We start from the raw sequence: 20,354 nt of genomic DNA, 5'->3' as shown, positions 1-20,354 counted from the left end.
GTTAATAGTTGCACCCAAGAGAGCTGAGGCATCAGTGGTATCGAAGGGCACATTCATAGCCACAGGCACGCTTAAACAAACTGCTGCATTCAAAGCCGATACCATTGATGTTTGCTTCGGCTTAACTTGCGTGGTTGCACCTAATTTTTAAAGCTCAAACTTTTAAATCATGGATTTTGCAAGAGAAACTTGCTCGGTACCCCTTGTGTTGCTGGACACCAGCAATCCAGGAGTGAAGAGCATCACTGCTGCCCTGGTTGCTGCTGCCTTGGCGGGTGCAGAGCCCTTAGCAGAGTGGTGTCTTCCACCCCAGCCAGCCTTGGGTGTTCCCCAGTGCAAATATGCTGCCTGGCTTAACCTGGATATCCTGTGGAAATGATTATAATAAATTAAAAGTAATTTACTGTAACGAGTCCACTGTGGAAATCGCCTGTGTAGAAGGGGGAGATGAGTATCTTCCAAAGCTGCTTTAAGATGAAAATTGCAGGGAGGGGCACCCCATATATTCAGCTGGAAAAATCAAAAAGATATTCCTAATGTGACTTTGAAAGTCAGCAACTTGGCATGATTTTGGACAGCCACCTCCATATTTCAGGCTGGTCAAACACCTATTGCCTTCTGTCCACAGTGATTGAAGTATTTTGTTAGGAAGATGAATAGTTGAACTCTTTTATTAACCAGAAACCATTGAAAAAAGAAGGAAGAAAAAATACCAGAGTAATATTTCAGAGGTTCTCAGCCCCCCAATACAAGTTTCTGTCTTTTTCATTTTTCTTAGGAAAGGAAAAGAAAACAAGACCTCCTTACAGGTGAAGAGAGATTTATGCCTTCTCCTGCCTTTTAAACTCCTGGGATATTCTTTGCTCTTGTTTGAACTTACTGTATATTTAGCATTAACTGCATCTCAGAACCACCCTGAACGTTGTTTTGCAGTTCAGTTCAGCCCACTCTGTTGTCTGTTGTTCTCTCTCGCTGAAGGTCTCAATCTGTGCACCAGCGGAAGCGCCACATCCTGTGAAGAGTGTCTTCTCATCCATCCCAAGTGTGCCTGGTGCTCCAAGGAGGTAAGTGGGCAGACCTTGCTTGTCTTGCATACTATCTGTAACATGGGAAGGGGGCTATTCCCCCTGACTGTTCCATGCCAGAAGGGGTGGGTGAGGGCAGTGGGTGCTCCATGCTGAGCATATTTTGAGTGCATGTGACTCCTCAGCTCTTTGACACCATAGGAATTAAGTCTCTGACCCTGCTGGCCCCTGCGCATCCTCAACAGAGCAGCACTGTTCCTCGGGTCCTGCTGTCCCTTCAATTACCTTCTTGTTTTCGGTGGGTGCTGGGTCCTAGCATGAGCTCTGTGTTGCAGGGACCCTTGCTTGAAAGCTCTCTCCCTAAAAAGCCCCAAGCCCCCAGCTGGTGTCCTGATAGGTGTCCCTTGCTCCGTGGCCTGGCACAGCACAGGTTCTCTGTAACAAAGGTAATTCTCCTTTCTGAATCTATTGTGTCATTCTGGGAGCCGACCATGGTTCTGGCATCTGTGCCATGGTGCAGCGATGAGTTATACGTGCTTCAGAGTGGAAATGCATCCTTATGTTTGCTGCTGAAGCTGCTCACCTGTAATTTAATTTGGCTTCCTTGGTTTGTGAGAAACTGCAAGTATCTTTCCCTGCTCCCTAAGGACTGTTTATGAGTTTAGGTATACATCTTACCAAATATACATCTTACCATGTAGAGTTAGGATTTCTAGAGAACAAGGCGTATTAAAGACCCGATAATGTCTGATGCATAGATAGCTGTTGTCTGCTTAGTGCCTGTGTCTGTCTTAACTGTTTAAGAGACAAATTTGAGGGTGCTTGCAGAGGAAGGGAAAGACCCTACCTACTTGCAGGCACAGCTGCTGTGCCAGGAGCCAGCTTTGGGCTGTGAGAAACTCCAGAGCAGTGAATGATCTTGAACCTCTAGAGGGACAAGCATGGCTGGGGTGGTGCTCTCCTATTTCCTCCTGACCCTTTTTCCTCTAGCGTGGCTATCCCAGTGCTGTTTTGGGGGAGGCAAGCTGTGGGGTTGAGCACGCACTGAACCTTCCAGCTATAGCTGGTGGTGCTGAGCTGAGGATGTAGGTGCTGCCTGTGTGCCCCTCTGCTGTTCCCATCCTTCCTCGTGCCAGCTCTGCTTGGGGTGGAGGATGAGGATGGATATGGGCATGAGGCCAGAGGTGCTCCCAAGCCCCATTGTTTGGCTGCGTTTCAGGAGGTACCCCAGCCTCTGATCCTTCAGGTCTGTTTTACTGGATTTTCACTTAACTTGTAAGCACAGCTGCAGCTCTCCAAGGAAAACCTCCTAATGCTGCTAACACCATGCTACCTGACAGTGTAATGGCTTTCATGGGGATTTTGTTTTCACAGCAGGGTGAATGGTGTGCAGAAGGGAAAGGGTAAAGCAATAGATCCCGCTTTTGAGACATCTTGTAAACAGCTGTAAGAGCTCCTCTTCCAGCCAGCTCATCTGTGGTGGTGAGATTAGATCCAGGAACGCTGGCTAATAAGCTATGGGTACCCAATAGCTCGCCTTTTTGTTTATTTTATTGGGTTTTTTTTTCTTCTTGGCATCAAAAGACAACCTTTAGCAAAATGCTGCCAGTGGAAATGTTTATCTGGTGGTCACTGTGACCACTAATTGTGTGGCAGCTCATGGGACTGGCAGCCTGACTCTTATCTTGCAAACCAAAATTATCAAAAAAAAAAAAATTTCTAAATGAAACAGAGGGGCCAAGAAGGAAGATGGGTGTTTACAGGGGAGTGCTGTAATACTTCCTGACCTTTAGCCTGCAATAGCTATTTAAAAATACATCTCAAGGTGTTTTGTGCCAAGAGCTATGTGTTTAGAAGCTGCTGTACCCATTACATGCTGCATGCTAAAATTTAGCAAACTCTTACTCTAATCCTGGTTTGTTTGTTTTTTTTTTGTTAGAATATATTGTTTGAAACCAATTATTTGTCTTTAACTGAGATCATCAGGTGAGGTAATGGGATTGCGAAAGATATCTAGAGGTTTTCCACTTCAGAAGTTTTAAAGTGATAGTATAAACTCTTAGTTTCACAACATTATTTCCCTTCTCTCTGCTGCAGCTCAGTCAGGTATGCTTATTAAATTGCCTTTAGTCTGTTTTCCTTAGCTATTTCCATTTGCTGTCATTTGCTATATATGTTGCCTGGAAGCATTTATCCCAGTCAAATTCTATAGTTCTGCTGCTGTTTAAATATCAGAGCTAAGACACTGGAGAGATTTCCACAGATGCTAGTTACGTTGGTTTAGAAACGTGATCGGCTGATTAGTCTGCTCCCTTTACATTTACTTAAAGGGTTTGGGAGCAAATTGGGCCAGCTGTTGTCATCTTTGTAAGCAACAATTAATATTTTTGTCAAGAAGTATATATAGTAGAAGTCTAAGCATACACAATGTAATTTTATATATAATATGTGTATATATATTACATGCACAGGAAGTGTAAATATGTTTATAATATATATAAACAAAACATACTTACATATATCTTCGTGTGCATATATACTTTCTCGTATATAATATTCCACCCTTTGGGGAGTAACATCACTTTGCCATGCCATCATACCCGTTTATTCTTTGTCTCCCTGGGTGCCCAGCAATGCCAATGCTGTGAGGGACTGCTCAGCTGTGGGAGAGGAGCAGTTTGAGCAGGAAAGCTGTGCTATTTCCCAGAGAAGGTCATGCTTCATGCAGCCTCCTGCAGTATTGCATCCTTTTCCATCACCCTTTGCACTCCCAGATCCAGGCTGCATGTGAACATAAAGGGGTAGAAAGTCTCAAGCGCTCATGGACTGCAGCTAGGGGTTACGAGGGCATGAAGGCAATTCTGTGGATACAAGGAGCCCTATCCCAGTAGTTTTCCAAGTGGGATAAGGTTACTTGTATTTACATTGCCTTGAATTGTGAGTACGAGCATGTGTATAGATAGATGCTTACAGCAGAATCGTAAAGATGCTATAAATTACGGCTAATACCTCCTAACCTGTTACTATAGGGTGCATCACATCCTCTTGGCTTGAGTCGGCTTCTGTTCATTTCTGGTTGTGTTCGGCATCTCTGCTCCCATCTGAGAGGATGATGATGGATGAGTTGATGATAGCAGCTTCTGGTATGTGGCAGCCCTGGAGCTCCCAGGGGCTGCTGAGCTAACCACAAGTCTTTGGGCTGTTGGAAATTTGGAAGCAGACATGGATTCTGTTGGCTTATGGAAGAATACCTTGAAAGGCAGTACTTAAATGAGGTGATCTGTTTAAATGGTACTTAGGAGGTATGAATGTGTGGCCTTAACATCGCCTGAGCCTGCCTTAAGCACAGGGCTGTCTGGGGGAAATACACAACTCTTGGGCAATGGAGACTGCTGCAGCCTTTCCATCTGTGCTGGAATCTGAGAAGATTCCTCAGCTTTTCCTTCAAGCTCCAGAAGAAGCTGGAAATGACTAGAAATTGCTGGTGCGCTGCTGGTGAAAGACTCTGGCTGGAAAATGCACGCTAGCCTGTGGGGTTGCTCTGGGCAGCCTGGTTTTAGTGGTGGGAGAGTAGGATGCTTGTTGTTTTTTCGCAGTGGTGTAAGGTTGCCCAAGCTTATCAGGGCTTACTGTGCTTGCTGGGGAGAGCAGAGGGCTCTGGATGTGGCTTCAGTGCTGTCCTCTGAGCTGCCAGGTGGGCTGTGATAAGCACATGGGGGTTTTGCTCATGATAAACTCACCTGGGGTGGTTGCAGAGGGAATGCTCTCCGAAGAGCATTTGGGAGTACCAGTACGGGGGGGAAATGATGTCATCACATTCCTGTTACCTTCTGTTTGCTGCTTTGGGGAGCAGCATACCAACGTGCAGAGGCTCCTTGTGCTTTTAAGCGTGTGTATGCTGTGTGTCCATCCGTGCATTACCTATGTGGATGCATTTATGTGTGTACATGTGAAATAGAGATGCACATTAACTAAACCGAATTTCCCTTTTCGATTAATTGAACTGAAATTTCCCCAAAGGCATTCTCTGTTTTTCAGCAGGTTGCTTGTACCCCATCTCAGGAACGTATGCCTGGAGAATACAGAAGGAAAATCAAGAATGTTCCTAGAGGGAACATGTCAATTTTTTTAAATGGAGAAAGCAAGTGCATTTCAGACTGAATTAATGCAGAACTGGACTGATTAAAGCAAAACATGGTAGGGATATGTCTAATCAGGTGTTAGATATAGTCAGTTAGGTACAGTCGGTGCTATTCTCCGTTTTTATAGCATGAACCAAGCAATTTGTCTTAAAACTGTCAAACTGATGAGCATGTAATTGTCACACTGTTGTCTCCATTCACTCTGTCTGCTTGTGTGCATTTGCTTTTGTGAGCTTGTTAGCGCAGAGACTGGACTGCAAATTGCCCACTGGGCTGTGAGCAACCAACGTTACTAACAAGGACTAGGTTAGGGATCTTCCTGAACCAGCGCTTTTCTGGGGCACGAGGCAGTGCTCAGGATGGTTCCTGCTTGCTGTGGGGTACCTGCTGCATATCTCACTGAAGCTGGCATGCAGATGGTCGGTGGGTATTTGGGCACATGGAATTGCTTAGCTAACTGTGAGATGTCCTCTGCTCAGGGGGATTTGGGGTTTGAACCAGTGTGCCATGTCTGAGCTGGTGTGGGGCTGCCTTTCGGCATGGTTGCTTGTGAATTATTTGGACCTGCATGATACTCTTCACCACTCAAATCTGTTCATGCTTTTTTCCTTTGATTCAAGCTCCAGGAGCCTCGATTTTCCTTACTGCAGAAAACTTTATGCTTGAGTTGGATTGTCCTTGCTACCCACAGTTTGGGCTTTGGATTTTGACCTATGGGTGCATGTGAGGGGTGTTTGCAGGGTGCTGCGGTGATTGCTGGAGCTTTCCCAAGGCCACTGTCATTCCCCTGCTTGGTGTCACTCTTCCTGGATTAGAAACAGAAGTAGTGTGGGTTAGTCCTGCACCCCTTCCTCTGGGGTGTTTTCATCCCTGAAAGGGGTATTTTTTCCATTTTAGCAAACAAGCAAAGACCTGGATTTGATTGGAGCTGCAGCCTAGCAGTTGCTGCCCTGAGGCAAGTCCTCTGGGCCCATTTTGGAAGGAAGTTAAGAGAAAATAGCTGGGTCAAGCAAGGGGGACCTAGGGACTGGAGGCATCCAGATGTGCTGCTGACCTGATCTTTGTGCAGCTCTGGTCAGGAGGAGTTGTGTAGGGGCTTTCCTCTGACCCCCTGGACTTCCTTTGGAGAACTTATGTTACAGAGGCTGTAGAAAACCTAAAGGTTTCTTGACGCCTTGCAAATGGACAGGCACTCTGCCCCCAAAAAGCCCCCGGCAGGTCCCACACAGGTGTGCTCCTTGCCCTGCGTGCCACCACTGTCTTCTCAGCATGCAGATACTGCTCTTGTGTACACCCCTTGCTGGGATGACAAACATCAGTGTAAACAGTACCATACCCAGAGCTGTCTCTTATGGCATTACAAGCTTGACTGCTGAAGAGTAGCAGCTGGGGGAGGAAGCCACCATTCTCTTCTCCCTGGGCTGCCTGCCCCTCCTGGCTCTGGTTCTGCTACCCCAGCCGGAAAATTAAACTCTAATTCAAAGTCATTTGAAGGCGAGTCTTTCCGTTCACATCAAGAGACTTTGGAGCAGACATTGGAGGATTGAAAATACCTGATAAAGGCTGCAGCTGTAGCCCTAAATACTGTCCTATTTGAATGTTTCTCTCCAGTGTTAATTCCTGGGAAATAACTAAAGGTTCCCAGCGGCATGCCTGGTGCTGTTTGTCTGGATTTTTTGCAGTACCAGCGTGTCCTTTCTAACAGATGGCAGCAGAAATAGACTGGCAGAGGTGCTCATTTGGAGCCATGGTCCAGGTACTGGGAGCGCAGGAGAGCATCTCCTCGCAGGTGCCCTGCTGCTGGGGGGACCAGCCCAGGAAAGTGCCTGGACCCCACCAGCTTTTCACTGACTTTAGATCAAACCACATCCAAGATACGCTTTTCTCCAAGGCTGCCTTTAAACGTGCTGTTCTGCAAGGCTGGGTGCTGGTTTTGGTTTTGTAGGATTCTGATTTTTATTTCATCATGCTGGCGGTGATTTAAATAGCCCCAGCCCTCCTTTCTGGAAGTTCATCTGTTTACACGATGTGTTCCAAGAAATTCCTGTTCGTATCCCTCTGCCGTGCCATCTCCTTGGCTGGATCCTGCCGCTGGATGCTGGAATGCAAATCTCGCATTTTTCAAATAGCGTTGGGACCTCATAGTGAGAAAATGCAGCAGAGAACTTCTGCCTGTGTGCCGGGACCCTGCATCTGAGGCTCTTCTCGCGTTCCCCAAGGGCACCTCGTGGGGTGTGAAAGCAAGATCTGTCAGATGACCTCGTCTTCCTCAGTGTCTCCCCTGTCTTCTGCCATGCCAGAGCTTCAGCAAAATGTGGGGTTTATTCAGACCTGCACTGGATTTTGGCTGCACAGCTGAAGGAGGGGCTAGCCTGGCTGTGAGCATCTTCTCTGAATTATTTCATGTCATTTTAGTCCATCAGCCCTGGAGCAGAAGATGGTTGTCTCTATTATTGTAGTGCAGAAATAAGTAGGAATAGACTGTTGAAAATGCATTAAGTTTGGGGCATGTGACTTCCTCCCTTTGGCGCTTTTGGGGAAAAAAAGTTTAAAAAGGCATTCTAGCAAATGGTCTCCTTGCAGAAAGGCTGCATTGTGCAGCCGGCTGTTCCCGAGCGCCGTCCCGCACAAGGCTGCATTGTGTACCATGCATGGGGCTTGCAGGGAGGGCTGGAGCTCTGGGGACAGGCACTGGGACACTCCCTGCCATGGCAGCCTGTCCTCTGGGAGCTGGGGCACTGCCTGTGCCTCGCTGCCTACACCTCACTGCCTGCAGTAGGCATGGGCTGCCTTCTGACCACCTCCTGTGAAAGCTTTCCCACCTCCCTTATTGTCTGGCAAAGCTGCCCAGGACAGCCTGCCCACATCAAACCGCTCTAGCTGTGCTCCACCTCAGGGACCGCTTGCTGTCACTTTTTTTCCCCATGTGATGGTGCAGTGCAGAGGTGTGAGGGAGGGGAGACACGCGGCGCTTGTGTGGGGTCTCACCCAGGGAAGAGGGCACAGGTCCCTGGAGCCACCCAATCTCAGTCTCCAGCTTCACATCTTGGCTCGGCTCTCTGGATTGGTGGGTTTGTCAGGCTTCCCTCGGTACCACCTCTTTGTCCTCTCTTCTCTTTTTTGCAAAGCTCCTGTGAGTCGATGCATGCAAAAAAGATAATAGCTTCTCAGTTTTACCCTTGAAGAGATGGCAATTGGCTGCCCAGGCAGCAAAGCAAACATTTTGCATTGCTTTCACATGGGCCAAGTCAGGGCTGGGGACTGTGGCTGGAGTGATAAACTCAGGCTTATTTTTCTGCTGCAGTGTTTTTTGAGCAAATTCATTTTCAAATCCTTGCAGGATTTCTTTTTTGGTAGATCCCTTTGAAAGGCTCAGTGCAGGTTGCTTTTGAGTACAACCTCCAGAAATGACAGCAGCTTTTCCTTGTCATCTCCTATTTGCTACAGATACCAGCATGTCAAAACAATGCTCCTACTGTGAGATTGATATTTCTCCCTCCCTTTTCCTTTTGACCGTTCTTCATCCCCAGGAATTTGGCAGCACAAAGTCCATCACATCACGGTGTGACTTCCTGCAGAACCTGATTGCAAACGGTTGTGCCGGAGCCATCGAAAACCCCAGCAGCAGCATAAGCGTGGTGAAGAACGTTCCTCTGAGCAGCAAGGGCTCGGGCCAAACTCACCTGGATGTCACGCAGATCACACCTCAGAAGGTTGCCTTGAATCTTCGTCCTGGTGAGTCCCCAGTGGCTTTGAGCATATGCTGGGGGGTGTATGGGTGAGAAAGGGCAGCCAGGACATGCCAAAAGCGTCTTACAGCTCACATCCTTGTACCCACTAAAGCAGGAGGCAGCTGGTGCCTTCCACAGCCCATGAACTTTGGTGGTGCATCACAAACAGGTTTGGTGCTGAGATGTGTGTCTTTCATGAGAGGACACTGCTGTCACACAAAGTCAATCAAAGCCCACTGTTACCAATATATAGTCTTAACCCTTGCATGTGTTTAACAGGAACCTGCTCAGCTTAAAAATGTAGTCACTGGATGGAAGGAGTTAAAATAACTGTGTATCCTCCACCAAGCTGAGTGTTTGACTCCAAACTGAGACAGCTCCTTCTATAATTTGGAAACAAAAACATGTATCTGTTTTCTGTCGGTATGCAAAAAAGCCATGGGATCAAGGCAGAAAGATGGAGATTTGAACTTGTGACTCAAGCCTTGGACTGTAGCCAGATCCCTGTTTCATTCCCCTGAGCCATCATTTTTCTTCAATCTCTTCCTTTTAATTAAAAATTAGAAGGGAATGGCTGGACTGAGCCATGTGGGCATGCTTGTTATCAAAAGTTTGTGCATGGTGGGGGGAGGCTTTAATGTGGGTTCAGAATTCTTGGGAAATTCTGGCAGTTGATATTTCTGAAGGGGGGAAAAAAGAGCTCTTTATTGCAAAGTTAAGCAAATATAAAAGCTCAATTCATTATAAGCAATTGGTGTGGGTTTCTAAGGCTTACAGTTTTGTGATGGCTCTCATGAGCATACAGAAAAATGAAATATGATTTTTGCCCAAGAAAAACAGGAGTTTGAGCTGGTGCTCATGCTGTCAGTGCTCTCACGGAGCTTACCAGTTGCTGCTGGATTTTTTGGTTTAATACTATGGGTTGGATAGTCATCATGTCTCTAACACATGCTTGTTCAGCAATATGATTGCTGTCATCAGTCAGATCCTCACATGTAAAGAAATTTTGCTTCAAAGCCTTAAAAACAGATACCTGGTGGTAGTCACCACTGGATGTATGGCTAGATGCATGCTTCTGTAACTGAATGCTGCTGATGAAACAGGTTTGCTCCCATGAAGGGAGTTGTTATTACTCCTGTTTCTTGAGGTAATTCCTGGCAAAAAAGGCTGGCTCAGCTTTCACATCTCGCCTCCTGCAGATCCTCCTTCATGCATGGTGCCTGGTGCTTAGCAAATTCTCCTTTCCCAATCCTGGACAGTTTTGCCCAGCCAGAGGCACAGATGCTCACCGCTCCAGTCTCTAGCAGGGTGTGGGGATCCATGTCCCTGCAGCTTCCTGGGGGCTGTGCTGTTGGATGCTTTGGGCTGCACAGGGCTGGTGTGCTGGTCCTGCCAGCCCTTGCAGCGGACCACGCTTGTGTCCATCTTTGGTTCTCCTTGGACAGCAGACAAGCCCTCCAGGTCAATGATTAGTTAATCATAGAATCATAGAATAGTTTGGGTTGGAAAGGACCTTAAGATCATCTAGTTCTAACCCTAGGTCCAGCCTGAGCTGCAGGAGTTGCCCCAAGGGTGTCGGCAGTGATTCCCATGCTGAGCTGGCAAGCTCTGTTCCTTGTGCTCCTCTTGCAGAGCATCAGAGTCATTGCAGAGTGACATACCTAGATGTTTGTAATAGTATCTCCCATTTTTGCTGTCTTTTTGATGTTGGGCAGCGCTCCATCTTAGGGTAGATGACTTCCTAAACCCTTGTATTACCATCCCCAGTTTAAATTATCCATTAATCCTTGAGCCTGAGAATGGGTTTCACCCTGTGAACCCAAGACAAAAACGAGACAATGTTGATTTAATTTTGAGCATGAAGGGTGTACTATTTCAAAGATGAATTGACACGGCAGTCTGTGGCAACGCTGATCTTTTATTCTTAGACTGCTAAGCAGAAGCAGAAGGGAACGAATTGTCAATTGTTTGCGTTCCCACCCAGGCAGTTTGATCTAATTGTCCTGTGGCAGAATTCACATCCCCAAATCTCTGTGCCCAAAAGTCTTAAATTGATGTCCTGACAAGGGTAGCTTTCAGATTGAGCATTTAGGTTTTATGATACTGCTTTTTAATCTTGGGTCCAGCTATAAAGCACTGTGTCCTGGTTAAATGAAAAATACGAGTAATGTAAAAGGAACTAAAAAATGGAACAGATGCAAGTTTTGTTGCCCATCAAGCTGTAAGCCTCACCAAGCAGAAAAGGGAGCTTTTCTTGGGTAAGCATGATTGTCGAGTTTGTGCTCTTAAATTGGCCAAAAGCAGTTTTTCCAGTTTCTACATTTCCTCTGTGTGACAGTATCCAAAAAATATTTCTGAATTAAGTTTTGACATTAAAACCTTAAAGCAAAAGCCCTAAGGAGAGGAGAGTGGTAACAGTATGTGGGGAAGGAGAAGGCTGGATTATCCTAGAAGTGCGAGAGTAATACTGTGCACACAGAATAATAAATTCTTTTGCACTTCCATCTACATACATTAGAGATATTTTCTGTGAGTTAATTGGTTTGTGCAGTTAGGAATGAAAGAAGAACCAGGCCCAGGATCTTTTAGTTTTGGTGCTTCTCAGGGACTAATAAATACGTAACTCTTGAGAAGTCTGATCAGAGCTTCCCAAGTACCCTTTCTGCCACAGGAATTCCCTTCTCAGGACCTACTCCTGAAGAGCAGTGTTTTGAAAACGGAAATGTTGGGAAGTGCAGAAGGACACATCTTTTTCTGAAAGGGTTGGGTATTCCAGTGGGAAAAATATGTAGGAATGAAAAAAAGTGGCATAGGAAATAATAATTAATTTTCCCAGAGTTAAACACATTCTTTGCAGCACTAAATTGAAGTCACTGCCATCACTGTTTGTTACCCTGCAGTCAGTGCTAGCAGGTTTTGCACTTTATAGATTATGTTCTCCTTTGCTCCCCCACAAAATGCCTGCCAGGTACAGCATCAGGCCCACCTGATTTGATTGATCCTCCTCGATAACTTTGCTTACTGTAGGGCTAGTGCTTAGTTGCACCTCAGTGCTGTGCCAGGAAAGTCCTGCTCCTGTCGGAAAAGAAATCTGGGGAGAATAAGGAGGAATATTGATAGCAAGAGTTTCCTGCTTCCTATGGCCGATATCTAGGCAATACCTATGTGTGCATGTTTGTACATGATGCCTCTCTTTGCCAGGTGGTATTGGAGCAGGCTGCAGTGGGGGAGCAATTACCTGTAAGAAAAGAAGACCTGACTTGGAAGTACCCTTGATCTTAATATGTCAGGAAATCATTAGAGGGAAGGTCTTGGTTTAGGTGCCGTAGCTGACTCCTCTGGTACCCCAACACCGAGCTGGTTCAGATGCGCGGAGAACTGGAGGAGCAAAGAGCAGACCCTGACCTAAATCTTTCACAGCTCTGTTCGCAAAAGAGGCAGGCTCCGACACGTGCCCCAGGGTGCAGGGACCCCAGCTCCTTCGCTGAGCAGGCGGATGTTGCTGGGCATGCACTGGCCCTGCGTGCAGCTCAGCACACCATAACCCCAGGCGCCAGGGCTTCTGCCTGCAGGACTGCAAAGCCCGTCACGCTGTGTCTTGCCAGCACGGCAGTTTTCGGATGCTGCTGCTGCATGTCGTTGGGCTGGAAGTAAGTGGAAGCAGCTGTGCTGCTGCACACAATGAGGAGAACAATAAAACGGTTAGGGAAATGTTTTCCCTATACTAAAATATGTGCGTTTCATTTCTGGGGAAGAAGAGGGGAAGTCACAAGTGTTTTACAGAACCTGCCAGTGCCTGAAGTTCAGCCTTGGCCATGAAGAGGTGGGAGAGATAGGCAGGAGTGGGAGATTGGTTTTGAGAGGATCCGAGTCCCTGGGTCTGAGGCCCCACTGAGCTGGAAAAGGGGTTGAGGTGGCACTTTGGCTCATGGGGTCTCCAAACCAGCCTGGGGGTTGAGGGTGCTATCTCTGGAGTTTCCATTAAGACCTCTCTCTCAGCAAAGCATAAGGTAAACTTTTGCCACTTCCTCTGTAGCTCCACTGAGGCCCATCTGGTGGGAAGCTGAGTTCACTTTGAAGCTGCTTCACCTTTTTTGAGAAGCGGGCAATGCCACCGGGGGCCTCCCCTCGCAGCATCTCTTCTGGGTCTCTGGTGAAAGCAGTTTGGCAAAGGGGAAGGCCAGGGGAAAGGCTTTCTTCTGCTCTTCTCCATGTTTGTACAGCCTGTGACTCAGCCCTGTCTGCTCCTTCCCTTGTGTTCATTACTTCAGGAACTTCATGTCTGCCTCAGTGCTTCACCAGGTGACCCTAACAGCTTTCTTTTTCCAGTTCACTTCCCTTTTGCCCTGCTTTCTCTGGAATCATGGTGGCACAGCTCTGGATTTTTTTTGGGGAGAGGTCCTTTTCAAACCTGTTTCTTCTGCATCTGCTTCGACTTGACTTCCCTGCTCAGATGACATCTTGCATTCATCTCATGCTGGCTGTTTTCTCCTGAACCTTTTCCTTCTCCTGCTCCACCTCCTTCTCTCTTTTGTGCAGGACTGCTTGGACTGATCCTGGTTTGCTTTGAGGACATTGCCAAGTAAGCATGTGCAGGCTCCCTCTTTCACTAGTACATGAAACATCCTTTTGAGGTTCACTCTGCTTGCTTTTCTTTCCAGTTTTATAGGAAAACTCCCCTGACCTGTACACAGTCAGGGGCAGCAGCATTTTTCATGTGTCCCCCACCTTAGGCATTCTCTCAACTGAGATGGAAAGGCCCTTTCCCACATCTCCAAAGTAAAATAGAGACATGCGCTCCATAGATGTGTCTTTCTCTTGCGAACCAGCATACTACATAGCTTACAAGGACCCAAAGTTTTCCTGTTAGTCTCCTGAAGGATGGGTTTGGAAAAGCTTATTCCCCTCAGCTTCTTTTTTGCAAGTTATCTACCTACTTTACCAGGGGGAGGGGGAGAAAGCATGTGGTCTGGTTTTTGTGTGTGCTAGGAGTTTCCTTTTCACTGCTCTCAACTCTTGTGTGTATTCAGGTGACAAGACCTCCTTCCGTGTTCAGGTTCGGCAAGTTGAGGACTATCCTGTGGATCTGTACTACCTGATGGATCTCTCCCTGTCAATGAACGACGACCTAGATAATATTCGCAATCTGGGGACGAAGCTGGCTGAAGAGATGCGAAAGCTCACCAGCAATTTTCGGCTGGGGTTTGGCTCTTTCGTGGACAAAAACATTTCTCCCTTCTCCTACACAGCACCAAGATACCAGAACAATCCCTGCATTGGGTAAGTGGTAGGAGTACCTGAGGGGACAAGTCCTGTGTTTGCACAGAGCCTGGCTGCAGTCTTCTCTTCCTGTTCTTGCTTTAAATAATGAGCCACGCTTGAGCCCCAGCTTTTGGGAATGCTGATTAGCCATGGCTGTCATTGTGATGCTCCAGAGTGATTCAAAATGGGACAACTTTCAGTTTTGCAGCAGCTGTTGGGAGGTCTGTGCATGTAGAGATGGGAAACTCTTGTATCAAAAGCCTGAAGCTATTTTTAAGTACCTGAAGGGGATGCAGACATAGCAGGCTTTTTTACGGGCTTTAAGAAGGAAAAGCCAGAAAATCTTGATTTCTGATTGTAGCTCTGAGTCATAGTTTGGCCTTGAGTAAATCAATTAAGCTCTTTGTCTCCATTTTACAGATAAGCAGACCAAGGCAATGTATGTTTTTCCCAACAGAAGTGTTTGGGGGAACTGAGATTTGTGACTGTAGTACTGATAAATGAGTTCTTGTAAAGCACTTTGAAGATGTCAGGCAGTTTTTTCATCTTTACTGCTGTGGAAGGAAAGCAGAATGGCAGTTGCAAAAGACGCAAATGTTGTGGTTTGCTTTGCATGATATCAGAGCCTTGCCTTTTAACCACCAGCATTGGGATCAAGCCCATTGAATTGGGGATTATGCTAGAGTGAAACTAGGCATAGTGGAGGGTGTCCAGGCTCAGATGGGTTAAGAAGTTGGCATGAAAGGACAGATACAGCAGCAAGTGCCCTCCTGGCAGAATGTCACTGTTGACATTTACCTTCGTGGTCCCTATCTACGCTTCACTGACCACTGGGATGCCTTCTAGTCGTGTAAGGACAGTAAGGTTAGCATTGTTATTTGAGCCATTTCATGGATACTTACCTTGTCACATTATTACAGTGCCAAGCTCTGTGAGCATGCATCCTTTAAGTTTTCCATATGAGGGGCAGATAAAGAGAGCTTGCTTCAACTATGAGTTTCTGGGCTAGCTTGGCATTGACCAAGCATTTGGCATCTCATTGCACATGACCAGACAAAATTATGTATTGTCTTTTCACCAGTTCTGTCGAGAAAGGAAAGTCAAATGGATTTTTAACACTGAAAACTCATGCTTTGGCCATGAAGCATAGCCAAAAGTGACTTGACTGAGCTAAGGAGATGACTCTGCCACCCTGCTGTGGCACATCATGCTCTTCATAGCCCTTTCCCCCATAAATTTGGCATGGCCTTAGGGGGATCCTCTTAGTCATCTCTGCCAGCCTTTCAGTCATCTCTGTCAGCCTCAGTCTCCATCACCCGCTAATGTTGCTCAGGGGCTGAGGGCTGGGTTTCTCTCCAGCTGGGGAGATCTTGGAAACTGCGTTTTGCTGGTGTATGATTTACTTGAAGTGACATGGCCTTTCCTGAGTTTTGGTTTTACCCAGTCGGTTGTTTTTCTGTTTATGGGTTACATTGGCCTGACCTGATCTTGAGAAACCGTTTAGACAGGATTGCCCAATGCAGCTAATCTGGTGGGTGCCCCCTTTCAGTTGCCATCTGTCACCTCTTCATCCAGTCCAGGGATGCTGACTCCCCATTGTTCTTCAGCGGCATTGCCGTCCCCTGCGTGCTCTGTGAGCAGGCTGTCACTGCTGTCGGGTGACTTGCTGATGTGACAGTGAGGTGGGTTGTCAGGTATGGTTTGTTTGCAGCCGTGTCTAGTGTCAAAGCAGACTTCGTACAGTGGCCTGCTCAGATCTAAGAAAAGCTGCAGGTAAACATGAGCTGCAGTGGGGTTTTTTTGCCCCCTGTCCAGGCTCTCTCCTCTTCCTCACAGTAATGGCTGTCCTGCAAGTCTGGCTGAGACCCCTTGTGCTTCCTCCATCTCATCCCAGCTTGCTGGTCACCCCTGTTCCTGGCTCAGGATCCCAGCTGGGACCTCTTGGAGAGCCAGGACGTAGCCTCTTGCAGCCACAGTATCACTGAGGAGAGATAATACAAAGGAAACAAACACTAAATTAAAAAAGATAAGGACGGCAAAGGGTTTGACTGAACAGCTAATTGCCCATGTATCTGTGATATGCCTGGTGGAGGTTACAGCCTGAGATAACCCACCCGCGCTGCCGATGCCCTTGCGTAGCCACTTGGATATTCATTGTCTGTCGTGCTGCTGCCTGCAGCTTCTGCCAGCAAACCTGGAGTGTAAAACAAAGAAAAAAGGATTAAGTTATACATCTCTATGGAAGGTGGAACCCTGCAGTGTGTCAGGGTTTTCTTTCTGCACAGAGCTCTGGCAAATCGAGCAGGTGTTTCGGATGGGCTAAAGGCTGCTTGCTGAGACCCTGCAGTGCAGAGGTTTCAGACATCGCAAATGCCTTGCCTTGGCCCCAGGTGCAAGCAGGATGCAAGTCTGAACAAGGTGCTGATCACAAGGGATGGCTTTAATTGCCAACTGGGCCCAGGGCAGTGGGACCTGCCAGATGGTTAGGTATGTGCATGGCTGTGCAGGGTCGCTTGTGAGGAATTAGAGTTCCCAGTGGTGGTAAATTTTAAATAGTCCTTTGTGTAAAAAGCCTCTTAAAACTTACCCATAGTGGGTCATGTGTCAGCAGAGGCCTTTAATTGTTCTACAGGCTTTATCTTTGAAGATAAGAGTGAATTAGTGCCAGCCCAACTCCTTTTCAAACACATTTTCTTCTTAACCCTTGTCGTCCCTCTTCCCTCCACTAATTTCCCATGCCGTGGGAGCTGCTCTGCTGAGCTCTCCCGACCACGTGGTGGGCACCAGAGCTGCCTCCTCATAGTTCTGTATGGAAGAAGGAAGTTTTCCTGGTAACCTGCTGAGGCATTTCTTTGCCTTAGGGTGCCCCTCCTACCTTTCTGCTTCAGCAACACTCAAGGAAGCGGAGATGGTGTTTGCTCATCAGCTCACAGGGAGAGTGGGAGGATGCATGAGTTAATATTAGTTATTAATGCAGCTCATGTTGGGCAACTGCCAGGTGCCTGGTGATGTGCAGTGCATGACATGTATTGCCAAGAAAACTGGATGACAAAGTGAAAATGCACATTTTAAAACAGAGGAGAAGTAGCTCTTGGCAGTGATGCTCTTGTGTGGTGCCATTTGACACCAGTCCACTGGTTCTGCTGGCATTAGGCACAGCTCACAGTGCCCTCCCAGGCTGCAGGGGAGGGTGGCTCTGCCAAAACACACCCTCTGCATCCTGCACTGCCAATTCCCAGTGTGAAAACTGCTTTATGGGTGCTGAAACTGCAGAGCCGCATGGCCCAGGGCAGGCTGGTGCTTGGTGTCTCCACTCACACCCTACATGGAGAGAGATGTTTGGTCTTGGTGAGATCTCTGGGAACTTCAGCGCTCAAAGCCCCTGAGAGAAACAGATAGACAAACAAAAGGGGCTCTACTGTGGGGTTTTGTAGAAAATAGCCAGAAATCAAAGTGTCCAAAATATGGAGCCTTGGGAGTTGTTTCATCCCTCTGAACAGGTGACCAACCTGGTAGAGCTGGGAGCTTCTGCAGCTCTTGGCTGCTGGTGTGGTTCCTCCCAGCTGACCACTTCTCTGTTCCTCCTGCAGTTACAAGCTGTTCCCCAGTTGCGTCCCATCCTTTGGCTTCCGCCACCTCCTGTCCCTAACGGATAAAGTCGACCGTTTCAATGAAGAAGTTCAGAAACAGAAGGTTTCCCGCAACCGAGATGCTCCGGAGGGTGGTTTTGATGCGATTTTGCAGGCTGCTGTGTGCAAGGTGAGTCACTCTGATTTGTGTGGGTTTAAAACAAGGCAAAAGAGGAGGGAGTTTCTTCTGCTCTGTCCTTGGACCAGGGTAGCGCTTCAGAATGCAATTTCTTGGAAGTAACTACTAGATTTTTCTTGCAAAACCCAAGAAAATGCCTTGAAAAGTAGAGGCTATTGTTCTCATGTTCTTTTGTGCATGAACAGGCAAAGGAGAAAAGGTTAGTATTTTTTTTCTACTTTAAAGGGGTAAAAATGGAGCTTTTGTAAATGCAAATTCAGGGCTGAGATTTCATTGCATGGTTAGACTTATGGGTACTGATCCCTGAGCACCTGGGATGAAATCCTTTAAGATACACATACACTTGTGTGCAGCAGCACTGTGCGTCAGCTCAGTGTGTTTCTGAACTGCATGTCAAACACCTCTTGCAGTGGTTGACTCATGTTGAGGGTTGGAGCTGGTTCCTGTTGCTCATACCTGCCCCTTTTGTGTGGGGTGCAGGATGATCCCACCCCCAGGCGCTGATAGCCTGCTCTCCCTTTTTATCAGCAAAACTGGAGCTGTTAGCAGTAATTAAAGACAGAGTTCATTGCCTTGGTGCCATGCTAGCCACATCCTTAGGATTTTTTGAGATGCTTGCTTGAAGATCTTTCCTGAACAAGCAGATAGGTTGTTCTCTATCCCTTTGTGCAGCAGGGATGGAAGAGTTTGCTCCCCTTCACTGTGTGGCTGAGCATCCCTGCTCACCAGGGATGGCTCTGGTTGCTTTTTTTCCCTCTTTACTACAGTCAGGTTTGGGTTTTGTTTCATCCAGCCTTGTGTAGTCCTTTTGTTAGCTGTGTTTTTTCTTCTGGGTCTGGATTTTGGGAGCCAGGAGATAGGCATCGTCTGCAGGAGTGATAGGATGCAGGCTTGTGGGAGAACAGATTTTCCCTCACTTGGGTTGGCTTCATTTACATTTCATGCTTTCAGCAGGGCTTACCCTGCCTCACTGGATCTCATGCCACCCAACAGTCATCTTCCCTCTCCCAGCCTGGCATAGATACTGTTGTTGGCACAACTACAGCACTTCTCCCAATACTCTGGGCGTAATGTGCTTCTCAGTTTTGCGGAGATGGCTCTCATGGTTAGCGCAGAGACATCTCAGGATGGTGATTCAGTTGTGCCACCCACTGTGTAGTTTTTTGGTGGTCCCTTCCTCCATGTTATTACAAAAATGGGACAACATTGTCCTGTCGTGTAAAAATACTGTGGTGTCTATCATGAGGGCTTATTTTGGACGTGGTGGTGGAAGACAGGAGACTTGCAAGATGATTCCTACATATTTGTGCCATCTTAAGCTGTTGGTGAGGACCAAAATCTTTGACTGTCATTTTTGAGTGCACAGCCTGGTCCATTCTAAATTCAGAAGATTAATTTAGATGCGGGCACCATCTAAATTCAGGACTAAGCATCCTCTAGGAAGGGTGAGGAGAGGTGAGTGCGTGCGCTTGCATGGCTCTTGGCATGATGTGGCAGGTGATGACAGAGGAATTTCTGCAGCCGTGGCGGTTAACTGGAGCTTCGGTGTGGGAAAGACAGTCCATGGGACCAGTGTGCGAGGCAGGAGAAATGGCTGTGTCATGACTTGTGCTGCCTTGGCAGCCCCTCGCTGCGGGTGGAGCAGCTGCCTGTCGATCACAGGCATGAGAATAGGCAAAATTACAGGCCAGCTGATTGACCTCCTAAGCTCCATAGCCAAAACGGGAACTTAGTGATTTATCTCCCTTGAAATGGCCCAGACTGGTCGGTAGACGTGGGTTGTGGTGAGGCTCAGCACCATCGAGGTGGTGAAAGTGGCAGACATTTGGGGTGGCAGTGAAGTGTTGCTTCCTGATGAGGATAATCTTTGCCTCCAGTGGTGATTAATGAAGCATCATAGTGACTAAACCCTGAAGACAGTAGTTTCTAGTAACTCAGGAACTCTTTTTCCCTCATGCACGGAGAGCATACAGATACCTTGGTGACTTCTGGCACGGGTTTCCTTGTCACTACTGTGGTACCTTATTGCATCTCGCTGGCATGTTCAAGCTTCTTCCAGCTTTCACCCTCTCTGTCATATTTAGAACCCAAGATTTAGGGCACTTATGATCTTCGCCCTGCCTTCAGGGCAAAGGAGGGTGCTGACCATGAAGTTCTTTGTGCTCAGCAGCAGAGTACATGGCAACAAGGGGGACATCCCAGGGAGAGCCAGCCATGGCATTCCAGAGTCTTGCTGTGTCCAAGCCACGGTGTCGAAGCGTGGTCTTCTCCTCCCCTTCAGGCGCTAAGATGTCAGAAACAATACTTACTCTGTTGACTAAGTATTTATATACTGTAATTCATATAACGCATTTCTTCTGCATGAGCTGTCTAAGAGCTCTGTAACGATCAAATCATTTTTTTGGCCTGGTTTTCAGCCCAAGGAG

At 47.2% G+C, this 20,354-nt stretch overlaps 1 protein-coding gene across 1 annotated transcript in view; it reads left to right on the top strand.

Annotated features, from left to right (window-relative positions):
* Nucleotides 1-933: 933 nt before the first annotated feature.
* The window catches only part of ITGB5 (integrin, beta 5), a gene marked incomplete at both ends in the record, with an annotated part of 32,368 nt that continues 12,947 nt past the window's right edge, over nucleotides 934-20,354 (top strand). Inside the window, 4 exons of the mRNA XM_010009476.1 lie at nucleotides 934-1,064; nucleotides 8,698-8,902; nucleotides 13,929-14,178; nucleotides 17,751-17,919. Coding sequence (XP_010007778.1) covers nucleotides 934-1,064; nucleotides 8,698-8,902; nucleotides 13,929-14,178; nucleotides 17,751-17,919 — 755 coding nt within the window. The remainder of the gene's footprint in view (nucleotides 1,065-8,697; nucleotides 8,903-13,928; nucleotides 14,179-17,750; nucleotides 17,920-20,354) is intronic.

The sequence above is a fragment of the Nestor notabilis genome, unplaced genomic scaffold (assembly GCF_000696875.1).
Source record: "Nestor notabilis isolate BGI_N333 unplaced genomic scaffold, ASM69687v1 scaffold11762, whole genome shotgun sequence".
NCBI lineage: Eukaryota > Metazoa > Chordata > Aves > Psittaciformes > Psittacidae > Nestor > Nestor notabilis.
This window is presented reverse-complemented; position numbering and strand designations above follow the sequence as displayed.